Genomic DNA, 12,306 nt, shown 5'->3' with positions numbered 1-12,306 from the left:
TTAATTTTCATCCCGAATCTGCTGAACGATGCAATGCTTCTTGAGGTTTTTAGTCTTATAATCTGTCATTTTATATTCTTTTCAGATAAAGGACAAAGTGGTTCAGGCACTTATTGATTTGAAATTCAATAAAAGAAAAAAATCTGTTAATGGGGTTGGCCGCCTTTTTCGCAATAGAAGGAATTTTGAACTAAGGGAAGTTTTAAAGATTTTTATGAGATAGAGGTCATTCTGTGATTTCATAGTTTTACTTTATTTTACTTTCATTCAACCAAGCTCCTTTCTAGAAAATCTTCCGTTTGTTGGTAGATAAAAATACATTCTCAGATTCTCCCAGCAGCGGCGCCATCAGCTTCACGGACTAAAAAGAAGCCTCGTTTCCTCGTGCCGCTATAGAAATGTCTTCCTACTCCACTCCGGGCTTAGCCGGATCAAAGTCTCTTTCGTCCTTAGTTGATTGTTCTCAGAAAATCTGGAGTCCAGACAGGCTTGAGCCAGGAGAGGGTGACCTCTTGAGGGCAGACCCCGAGGCATGGCGCGTCTCCTCGCTTCTCAGACCCAGGAGAGCTGCGCCCCCTCTCCGTGCGCGGGGAGAGTACTCCAACCGAGCCGAGAAATCCGTTACCAGGCTGCTGTGTCCCCAAGGGCCATTCCAGGGCGGAAGAGGACGGGAAAAACCGCTGTGTTGATTCCTCAGCCCTGTGGGCTGGGCGCGCAGCGGGTCAGGTTACAGACAGGTGAGTCTGGCGGATGGGCGAGCTGCGGGCGCCAGGGAGCTTCTGGCTAGACGCGCCCCTGCACAGCCCCGGGAGCCTGCGCAAGTCTGATCGCCCACAGGAGTGCTCGCACGGCAGCCGTGGAGGCACTGCTGCGCGTCCCCGGGGGCACCCGAGCAGCGGCCGTGAGAGGGACAGCGCGCGCTCCGCAAATGCCGGCACTGCTGCTCTTAGAAACTTGGCATCTTTCTCTTACCAACTCCTCTTCCTTCTCTCCCAACTCCCCCTCCAGGTATAAAGGCAGAGAGAAAAAGCCAAAACCAAAAATAAATATAAAGCTCTCCAGCCAACTCCCCAGTAGCAGCCGACTTCACTTTGCTGGGAAACGTGTTTCCCAACCTCAGAATTTGGGGAGCGGGCGGTTGGGGGGAGACCATAATGGGAGTGGGCAAGGATAAGAAATTTGCTACGAAGCCGCGTTTGCATAACATGCGCTTGGCTTTTGTTTCCATTGTGTGTTTATCTGGGTTGATGGGGCTCTTGGAGCGGTAGGTCTTGGGGTGGAAGCTGCTTTAGCAGAGCTAGCCGACTTGTTTTTCCTAGATTGTACGGCACAAATCAATAATGACGTGTTCTAAAGCTACCGAACTTTAAATCATATTATTACCGTGTTTATTTGGGGGGCTGTTGTAAATGACGGGGAGCCTAAGTCCCCAAGTCGCCCCCCCCCTTACGAGATGAGCCCTGCAATCTCCCCGCCGCCTCCACCTTCCGCCCGCCGAGATTTCAACGAGCCGCGGCAACCATCCACCAAGACCGGAGGAACTGAGCCATTTTCTTGCTTGCCTGTCGGAGACAATTCACCTGGGGGCGGGGAAAGGGGGTGCAACTCGCAGGAAGCTCCAACTCTTAGGATGGATGCCCGGGGAAGCGGACCTGGGGGCTTACCTCTAAGAGTTTGCCCTGAGATGCATGTGATGGGGACTGGGGCGAGAGGTTGATTAAAAAATGTTCTTCCCTTTTTAAAAAGGGGAGGGGGGAAGAATCAGACGTTAAATTCTTTTGCAAACATTCATGCCTAAGGAAGGGCTGGAACAGGCAGCCCCGGCCGCCGGAACCGGTCGGACAGGTAGCGAGCTTGTTGACACCGTTATGTTGCAGGGCGCATGCTCACTCCCAAGTTTCCTGGTGCCTTTTCTATTCCACCTTATGAAACTTTTCCCTCGGCGTGGTCTCACCCGCGATTTAAGGCATAGGTGTCGCGGAGCCTGGAGGCTGGGAGTCGCCGGGCGTGCGGGGGAGAGGCCTGGGCCGCGCCGCGGCGGGGGGCGGAGGGAGAGGGCAGGCTAGGCGGGAAGGTGGGCTCTGGCCGCCGGGAGCTGGGGATCGAGTCCCTGCCGCAGTTTCTAGCGGGGAGCAGCCGGGAGGAGGGGGCCGCCGGCCGGGGAGGGGGCCACGCCATGCCCAAAGTCTTCCTGGTGAAGAGGAGGAGCCCGGGGGTCTCCGTCCGCAGCTGGGATGAGCTCCCGGATGAGGAAAGGGCAGACACCTACATCCCAGGTGAGCGCCGCGCGGGGGCCGGGCCTGGGCGCGGGACTCCCGGAGTGGGGGCAGGGGTGGTCGGGTCCCCTCGGCTCCTCCGCCGGGCCTGGACTCCCCACCCCTTGCCGCCTCTTTCGGGGCGGCGGGGAGGGAGGGGTGCTTCTTGAGGAGCGGGAAGACGGAGAGAGGCTGGGAACCCGGGACGCCCTGCGCCCCCTTCCCCCTAGTGGGCGCCAGTAATTGCCCGGCGGCGGGACCGTTGGCTGCCGCGCGGGCCGAGGTGAACCGAAGGAGGGGAGACCGAAGGCCAGTAGGGGCTACTCTTAGTCCCACGTCCTCATGGGATTGCACCAGGATCCGTCAGCCCCTCGGGCTGGGTGGGTTGAGGTCAGACCCCTAACCCCCCTATCCCAGAGACAGGGAAGTTGGCGCGCGGGGTCCGCAGCCACCCAAGGCCCTCGGTTCCTTGTAGGCGCGGAGATTGGGACCGAGGAGCCGCCCCCCAAATTCCGTGCTCGCTCCGGAGGCCCAGCAGGGGACTCGCTCGTCCACCCCCGCGTGTTGCCCACTTGGCCAGGTGCCCAGGTCCAGGGCGGGGCGGCGGCGGCGGCACCGCCCGCAGGTCAAACTGCCGCGGACGCCCGGGCCTGACGCCGCGTGTCTGTGTGTCGGGGCACCGCCCCTCCCTCCGCAGTGGGCCTGGGCCGTCTGCTCCACGACCCCCCCGAGGACTGCCGCAGCGACGGCGGCAGCAGCAGCAGCAGCGGCGGCAGCAGCAGCGCGGGGGAGCCTGGAGGCGCCGAGAGCAGCTCGTCCCCGCGCGCCCCCGAACGCGAAATCTCCGAGCCCGGCGACGCCGAGGGCCCGGGCGGACACCTGGCGGCGATGCAGCGCCCGGTCGCCAGGTCGAAAATCAAGGTACGGTGTCGACTCTGTCCCCGCCGCCACCTGCACCACGCCCTGGCGTCGGGCTCCCGGAGCCGGCGCCCCTCCCTGCCGCGCCCGCCCGCGCACCCGGGCACCGGTGCACCCGGGCACCGAGCGCGCCCTCTGCGCGGATCCTGCACCTGCCTCTGGGTCTCGGCCAGGGCGGCTCTGCGCGTCCTCCTGTCTGCTGGGTAGCCAACGGCCCGCGCCGCTAAGCCCTGGAGGCTGGCTCCTGAGCCGGCAGGGTCCGCGGGGGTGGCCTCTGGAACTGCCTAAAAGAACCAGGCCCAGTTTCGGCCCTCTAGTACCCCATTCTGTGTGCAGAGCCTGAAGAATCACCAGGCCGTCGGGGTTCCCGGGTTCGGAAAGGAAGGATCCAGGCTCTCAGGAATTCCATTCTCTGCGGCGCATTCCTAGCGCTATAATTCTGAGTTTCACACACTTCCTTGCGTTCTGGAGGCAGTGGCGGCTGTTTGGCACACAGCGAACCTCTCACGGTAACAGCTATTCCCATCGACAATTATGGAGTGCCGGTTAGACCGGAGGTCTGTGCTGGGCACTTTAAATTTGTCATCTCTCTCAAATCTTCCTGAATTAAATTGATGGATAAAGAGGTTCAACTGCAAATTGCCTCAGTGCCCCGCCCCCAGTGGTTTGGAGTTTTCGTTACCCCGCATTATCATTCTTCATTCCCTCCCACCTCAAGTCTTCTAGAATGGTAGGCGACATCTTATCGAGACATTCATCTGGCTTTTCTGGGTAGAACTTACATGATCCCCTACTCAAATGTATCCGCTACCCTCAAGATTAAGGAATCCCATTCCACTGATTTAGTTAGCTGGAGCCTCAGTGGTGTTTTAGGAATCACATGACCCCATTTCCTAGCCTAGTGGGACTCTGCGGGCTCCAGGCCCTGGGTGGTGGGCGATAATTCCTGCGCACGCCAGAGGGGTCCTGCAGCCCTGCTGCCCAGGAGGGGGATGGGGGAATGGGGAGGAGGTACTCTAGTGTTTGCTGTGGATTGGGTAAGACTAGGTTACTTTTCCTGGGCGAGGCCATCCCTCCCTATGAATATTACTGGTTCCTGGGGTTTGGCTTGGGGGCTGCCTAGGGTGCATTTGGTTATGAATTGAGGCTAGTGGCTGGAGCCAAAATCCTCTGGAAAGACGTCTTTAAAGGTTGCTACGGCTCAAGCTGCTTGGTGTTAAGTGGGCTGCTGAGGTTCAAAGTCAGCCGGCCTGAGGCTTTGTAGGCACGATGGGGTTAAGTGGGAGGGGACAGTTTGCCTGAGGCTGGTAACTCTGCCCTCCAGGAAATTCTACAAAGTGTCCCACTTGCATATTTATCACCGGCCTGGAAGGACAATTGCAACGTTGTTTTGGGATTGCTTGTAGTCTGTTTGCCCCTCGGTCCCCCAATTTCCCAGATTACCCTGGGGAGAAAGTGGCAGGGGGGGAAAGATCCAGTCCCTTAACCAGTATTTTAGGAGCTCTCTTTTGTCCCAGGCATACATCGCCAATGGAGCCCTGGATTAAAGGAATAAATAAACCACAATATTATTTCTATGATCTTGCCTACATGCTGCCCCCAGGGCTGGGGGTTGAGGGCTGGGGTAGAGTGTTAGCTCCGCAACCTTCGCACAACTTCCGGAGAAGTTCCATTTGTTTACTAAGGATGTTTAGATTCCTTTCCCCTCTCAGCCTCCATCTGAAAATAGGAGACATGTTGGTATTAAGATGCTCCAAGCCTCCAGAATTATCCTCTGTAGTATTGGCCGGTTTCAGAGGATTGTCCAGAGGATTGTCCAAATTACTTGTGACTTAGCATATTGCATAATTCTAGAGTTCCACACAAACCCCGCTGCTCTCTTAAAAATTAGTTTCTTAACCCGAAGAAAAGGAATGCTTCTCCAGGATGAGGCCCATAGGTGATGCATAATGACTGAGTTTGTATGACTTAAAGGCACTCACCTAGCAGTTGGCTCGCTCACAGGACTAGGGGAGGGGCAGGTTTGAGCCAGTGCCCCGCAGAGAGGCAAAGTCCCATTTAACATTATGGGGTGCCTGCTCTGTGCCGGGCAGCCAGGAGATAAAAATGTTCCCTGCCTCGTATTCTAGAATCATCGAACAGTAATGGTTAAGCACCTAGGCTCTGGCTTTGTCACTTTTTAGCTGCCTGACCTTGGCTAAGTGGCTAATCCCTCTTGGCCTCAGTTTCCTTGTCTGTGAAATGGGAATAATAATGATACCTACCATAAAGAGTGGTAAACATAATAAGTGAGTGAAGAGGGGAACATGGTAGGTGCCCATTAGCTCCAGCTAGAATTCTCTGAGTTGGTGGGAAGACACAATTAATTAATAATTCTGTTCCAGCAAAAGGAATGCTAAAGCACAAGCAAAGAGGTAATAAATTCTGAGCCAGGGAAGGTTTCTTGGTGTGGATTTGAGGGCAGCGGGGAAGGGAGAGGCAGGCTTTAGATAGAGCAGGGTCATGGTCTGAGCCTGAAGCTTGAGTAGGTAAAGTACTCAAAGTTCTGGTCCCTGAAGATGGAAAATGGACCTGGTAGGGTCAGAGAGAAGAGTGGGAGAAGGTGAGGAGCTGGGCCAGGGCGAGATGCTGAAGGGGCCAAGCTGAGAGGGGTAGATGTTCCTGCACAGGAGGGGTTCTGGAAGGGTCCTGAGGAGGAAGACATCAGTTGGGTCCATCTCACTAGCTGTGTTAGGAACACATTATCTGGCCTGAGTCTTCATTTTCCTGACCTGTAAAATGGAAAAGCAATAGAATCGGCCTCTCACAAGGGTTGGTTAGATGAAATGAGGGTGCAGAGTGTCTAGCACTTTCAAGCATATTCTCTAACTCGAGGGAGTTAGCAAACAGTGATGTATGGCAGGTTTCCATAAGGTGCAACGTTTTGTTGCCTACAGTGGGAACAAGGGATTTGCCAATCCGGCTGTGCTGGTAAGTGGATCTAGAAAGGAGTTGCAGGTGCTGGTTAGGAAACTGGCATTTTCCAGCCTATCTGCCTTATGACTGTGTGCCTCGGGGCAGTTTGCAAAATTGTCTCTTTACTACCAAGGATTCAGTAATTTTCCAAACAGATTGAGGTGGAGAGATCATGTGTATCCAAGAAGGAGGTAGTGACAGGTCCAGGTGGCTTTAAGTCTCTTCTGTGTTGGTGCCATTCGCAGGACTTCAGCTGCAGGGCAGAGACCACCATTGCCCTTTCTTTGAAGGTTTATCAGGAGCTAAGTAACTCTGAATTTAAATCAGTTAGTTGACAGACATTTTTTCTTCCTGACTCAGTAGCTGGTGGGACCCAGGTGCAAGTGTAGAGTAGCAAGTGAATCTGTCTTCTCCCATTTTCCCCTTCTGGTTCTCTTCCTTTGGCCTCTCCCAAGGGTACTTTAAAAGGAATTGAGTGTAGAATTCCTTCTAAAGTATTTTTGGTCTTTTACCTGGCTCTATAGTCCAAGTCTTCAAGTTGTGCCAGAGGTGGGAACGTGTGGTTGTCTTTTTCCTTTCTTCCCATCATTTGTCACCCAGCCCCAACAACCAGTAATCTATGGCCATTCCTGCCCATCCAACCCCCCACCCATTCCTGACCCATGATTTTGAAGCAAATCTCATTTATCATATTATTTCAACTGTAATACCTCAGAATGTGCCTCTGATAGATAAAGGCCAAAATACATGATCACACCCACATTAACAGCAGTATTCACATTGCTGATTGTCTTTTTTTTTTTTTTTAAGATTTTATCTGTTTATTGGACACAGAGAGAGAGAGGTCACAAGTAGGCAGAGAGGCAGGCAGAGAGAGAGAGAGGGGGAAGCAGGGTCCCCGCTGAGCAGAGAGCCCGATGTGGGGCTCCATCCCAGGACCCTGGGATCATGACCTGAGCCGAAGGCAGAGGATTAACCCACTGAGCCACCAAGGTGCCCCACATTGCTGATTGTCTTATAAATTTGTATTTTTTTCAGTTTGCTGAATCAGGACCACACAATGTCTACACTGTGTTTTTCATTTCTTCTATAATTTGTTCACGTTCCCTCCATCTCTTTTTCATGTCCTTATAAGTTAATTATTAAAGAGATGAGTAATTTGCTTGGAGTGTTGCTAACAATCTGGATTTTGAGGAATGCATCACCACGGAGTCTAACACTCCTTGGTCTTCTGTGTTTTCTCTAAATGGGTAGTTGGTTCTGTAGCTGCACTGCCCACCCTGGTAGCCAAAGTCACACGTGACTGTTTAAATTTAAACTAAGTAAAATTAAAAATTAAGTCCCTCAGTTGCATGAGCCACATTTCAGGTGCTCAGTAACCACGTGAGACCAGTGGTTACTGTAGTGGACAATATAGACTAGAACATTTCTGTCATTGTAGAAAGTTCTGTTGGACAACACTTGCTTTAGATGCTTGCTCAAGTGTATTTATTTTAGCTAAAAAAATATGTCAGGGGAGAGGGTCATCTATTAACATCAAGAAGCACACGGTATTTGGTTGCCTCTCTGTGATGTTAGCAGCTGTCAATACTCAGAGTCTAAGGGATTTAGGTTATCAATGGTTGTGATAGTCCTTCATTTCTTAGCCGATATTCTTGTATAGAGATTTATTTCCCCTCCCCTGCTGTTTGGATCCCAGTGAGACAGTTCCTTTAGGAAAGGCCAAAAAAGATTCCCTTCGTGTAACAGTTTTCCAGCTAATCTGCTGGTTCACCAGAATTCTACAGCGATGGCCAACTTGTTTATTTTTAAAATATTGTTGTGAATCATGGATTTAAGCGGTTTTTAAAAACCCATCCATTTGATTTTTGTAAGAGAGCATAAGTTCTGTCCCTAACTCCTTGCCTATTGTCTTTTATCTCCTGAGGGAGAATTGGCTTCCCCTTGCCCCCACCCCCATTGTAACTCACTGACCATGTGTCTGATATTTGGCTGACCAGACTCCTCTTCTTGACTCTAGACCTACCGACTGCAGGGAACATTCCTACGAGGCTCATATCCCCAGCACCTGGTACAGTAATGCCTGACTCATAGGAGGACAGAAGTCAACATAGAATAGAAGTACAGGCAGGATGTAAATGACAACATTTGGAAGGAGATAGGGAGCAAGAAGAAACACAGATCTGGGAAAATATCTGGAAGACATGCTCAAAAAAAGGCTAAATTAATGAAGAGGGGGAAAAGGAATAAGAGAACCATGTAAGTGTTCATTGCACTGGGTTTTCATTTGAACATGGGTGAAGTGGGTTTAGTTGCAGACAACAGAATCCATTGTCGTTAGCTTCAGCTGAGCATGGTTAATGATAGAATAATAAATGGACCAAAAGAAAGACCAGGATATAATCCCAGAGACACACTGCAGAACTGGCCACTAAGGGAGCTACACCCAGTGGCCTCTATGGCTGCCTGCTCCTGCATCGTGATGCCTCTGCCCAACGAACTCAGGCCCAAATTCAAATCTCCTAGTAGTGTATGTAAACTGGTGGAACCCAAGTCACATCTAAAACTGCAAGGGAGCCTGGGAAATGTGGTTTATAGCTTTTTAGCCTCCACAGTATGGGACGGCCCACCAGGAAAAGTAGGAATAGATGCTGAGAAGAGTATCCATCCATAGGAACCACTACAGAGACCCTTACAGTTTGTGTGGTCCAATCCCCTTATTTTCAAGGAAAGAAGGGAAAAGCCCAAAGGGGTTTCCTTGAATTTGACACAGTTTTTAGTAGCCAAGTCCAACCCAAGGATCCTTGTTCTTTTACGGTTGTTGTGTTGCATTGTGGGAGGTATCTTTGACACTGTAGCCATTAGGGTTGACAGTCTGACATGAAGCTATTTCTCACCATGATATGAGACAAACAATAGGATTCATCCTCTCTGTCTCCCCCACACCATGCCCAGATCCTTGGGCATGTCCAGGGGAAGTATAGGTACAAGTTTTGTAGGTAACAGAGCACACCTAAAATCTCAATATGGGCACCTACAAGTTATGCGACCAAGGGCAGGTTAGTTCTCTTGGAGCCACAGTTTTTTCCTGGATTATAAGGATGTATGCTCTTCATTATCCCTGCGTTTGAAAAGGTTCTCTATTCTACCATATAGTGGAGTTGTGAACCCTAAAGAAGTGATACAGGGACCAGGAGGGAATTTTTTATCCCAAGGGAATTGGGTAATATGCTTAGCATGTTTTTTTGTTTGTTTAATTTTTTTAATGTTATTTATTTATTTATTTGAGAGAGAGAGCACGAGCAGGGTGTGGGGCAGAGGCAGAGGGAGAAGCAGACTTCCTTCTGAGCAGGGAGCCTATGTGGGGCTCGATCCCAGGACTCTAAGATCATGACCTGAGCCAAAGGCAGAAACTTAACTGACTGAGCCACCCAGGTGGCCCTGTTTGTTTTGTTGTTGTTGTTGTTGTTTTTAAAGTAATCTCTTTGCCCAACATGCGACTCCAGCTCACGACCCTAAGATCAGGAGTCCCATGCTCTGCCAACTGAGCCAACCAGGTGCCCCTTGCTTAGTGTGAAAATCTTATCCAGATGGCCACCACCTTCACAGTACTCTCCCACAGGAAATAGGACCATTAATAATTTAATAAACTTTTCTGTTGGAAGCATCAACAGAAAGTAAAGGATTTTTTTTTGCTTTAGAAGTTTGACAGGTAAGTGACCTTAGCCAGCTTTGAAGTTGGTCAGAGAGCCAGCCAAAGTCCCTACCTCCCAGACACTCCTGCAGTTTTCAGCAGCCCTGATACAATGATTGGTTTGTTTTTGCTGCAAAGACCTGTTCTTTTAGAAGACCTAGAGGGAAACCTGTGTGTTTTTTAAAATGAAAGTAGAGATCCTGCAGGAAACAGGACAGCAAGCAAGAAAGCGCCCCCCAACCATGGGGCTGGAGAATCACTCAGTCTCTCAAGACGTCTTTCTTGCCCTAAATCAATCTCCAGACCGATGTCACCTCCCACCGTCCATGGTAGCTCCCACATTTCCTTAAGAAGCCTTTTGCGAAGGATTAATTTTGGATAAAGGGTGAGACTGTTGAGCTTTTCCAGAAGGTAGCATGGTGTATATACCCCGCGTCCCACCCCCTTGCCCCCCCCCCCCACGGCAGGTCTGGAGCAGTGCCCTATATAATTAAACACCTTAGTGGGTTCCATATCAAAACACAGGAATATTGGGGCGCCTGGGTGGCTCAGTGGGTTAAGCCACTGCCTTCTGCTCGGGTCATGATCTCAGGGTCCTAGGGTCAAGTCCCTCATCTGGATCTCTGCTCAGCAGGGAGCCTGCTTCCCTTCCTCTCTGCCTGCCTCTTGCCTGCTTGTGATCTCTCTCTGTCAAATAAATAAATAAAATCTTAAAAAAAAAAAAAAAAAAACCACAGGAATATTGACACCAAAGGGGATGAAGTCTGCCTTGTAGCTTGGGCCCACTTTTATGGCAGAAGGGAGATAGGTAAGAACGTTGGTTTTCAGAGTTGTGGATGAAGGACTGGGCCTTGCCTGCTCATACTGAAGGTTAGTTCCCTTTTTTATTTTTTTTCCATCAGAGAGAAAATTCAAATGGGCAACAGAGAAACGAGAGATTTGGACCAATTACCTTTTATTCAGAGTCACAGAACTTTGGAACCTGTCTTATGAGTTACGTGTTACTGACCTCCAGGTCCTTTGTTTTTGTTTTTAAGATTTATTTATTTTATTTGAGAGAGAGAGCACAGTCAGGAGGGGCAGAGAGAGTCTTAAGCAGACTCCACACTTAGGGTGGAGCTCCACTCAGGGTGACCTCAGGACCCTGAGATCCTGAGTGGAGCTTAAAGCCAAAACTGAGTTCATTGCTTGACTTACTGTGCCACTCAGGCGCCCCCTCCAGGTCCTTTTTACATAGCTTTCCTTATTTAATTCCTTAACAATTCTGAGAGGCAGATAACAGTTACTGTGCACGTATTACAGGCTTAGAGAGAGGGAGTAATCTCTCTCAGACTGTACCCCACAGACTGTAAGTGGCAGAGCAGGGCTTGAACTTAAGGAAAAGGAAAACAGACTCTGCTCTTAGATCCTCGTGCTGCTGAAGATGGCTCATCTAATACCATTTTATCTTTTTTTTTTTTTTTTAAGTCATCTCTACATCCAACGTGAGGCTTGACCTCACAACCCTGAGATCGAGAGTCACATGCTCCACCGACCAAGCCCACCAGGCACCCTGCCATTTTGTCATCCTTACACAGGGGAAGTTGTAGCTCAGGGATATTAAATGACATCCCACAAGTGGGTGATGGCAGGAGTAGGTTTTCATTTGATCCCTAACACTCCTTGTCTGTTTGTTCCCCTCTCATTCTGTAACCAAGATGGCCAAAACATAACTAGTTCGGGTCTACCCTGCAAAGTAGGGTAATGAGGTCAGATTTGGTTAACCTTATTTTGAACCCTTAGGAGGTCAGGTATTAGGTGTAAACCTCTGTAAACATTGTAAAGATGGACCAGTGACCTGGGGAGGGATTGCTGGTACTCAGGCCCCTGGGATGTCATTCTGGGAATCGGATATGTTGTCTGTATCCTGCAGCCCGTTCTGGGGGAGAACATTAGGAAATGTGGCAGATCTGGTACCCTGGAGAGAATGTGACCCATTTCTTACTATTACAGTTCCCTGTTGCGCTTTCACGAATAACCCCACATTCAGCAGCCTAAGTGTATTTTTTCCAAAGACTTTATTTATTTGAGAGAGAGAGAGAGAGTACACACCTGAGCACAGAGTCAGGGGGAGGGGAGAGACAGAGGAAAAGAGGGAGAAGCAGGATCCCAGCTGAGCAGGGAGCCCGAAGCTGGGCTCTATCCCAGAACCCTGGGATCATGACCTGAGCCAAAGGCAGACGCCCAACCAACTGAGCCACCCAGGCACCCCTAGCTGCCTAACTTATTCTGTATTCTAGTTCTGCAGAATGACTGGGCTTAGTTGGGCCATTCTTGCCTGAGGTTTCTCTCATGTTTATGATCAGATGGTGGTGAACTAGAATCTTCTGGGGGCTTGACTGGCTGGATCAGGTATCTGACAGCTGACACTGTTTCCTTTTTCTAGCTGCTTTAGTTACATGGTTCTACCGTCTTTTCAAAGCCTTTATGGATGGACATATAGGT

At 50.4% G+C, this 12,306-nt stretch overlaps 1 protein-coding gene across 4 annotated transcripts in view; it reads left to right on the top strand.

The window, feature by feature from the left end:
* The first annotated feature begins 288 nt into the window (after positions 1–288).
* The window catches only part of OVOL2 (ovo like zinc finger 2), a 28,898-nt gene continuing 16,880 nt past the window's right edge, over positions 289–12,306 (top strand). The window contains exons 1-4 of one of the 4 annotated variants that reach the window (XM_004754176.3): positions 289–737; positions 1,009–2,276; positions 2,731–2,835; positions 2,953–3,176. In XM_004754176.3, the coding sequence (XP_004754233.1) occupies positions 2,177–2,276; positions 2,731–2,835; positions 2,953–3,176 (429 nt within the window). In that variant the 5' untranslated portion in view covers positions 289–737; positions 1,009–2,176. Of the gene's footprint in view, positions 2,277–2,554; positions 2,646–2,730; positions 2,836–2,952; positions 3,177–12,306 lie in introns of those variants that run through there. The other 3 variants (XM_045078441.1, XM_004754178.3, XM_045078442.1) reach the window with 3 other exon arrangements.

The sequence above is a fragment of the Mustela putorius genome, unplaced genomic scaffold (assembly GCF_011764305.1).
Source record: "Mustela putorius furo isolate JIRA1106 unplaced genomic scaffold, ASM1176430v1.1 tig00000253_pilon_pilon_pilon, whole genome shotgun sequence".
Taxonomy (NCBI): domain Eukaryota; kingdom Metazoa; phylum Chordata; class Mammalia; order Carnivora; family Mustelidae; genus Mustela; species Mustela putorius.
Note: the sequence above shows the minus strand (reverse complement) of the source record. Positions and strands in the feature narration are given on the sequence as shown.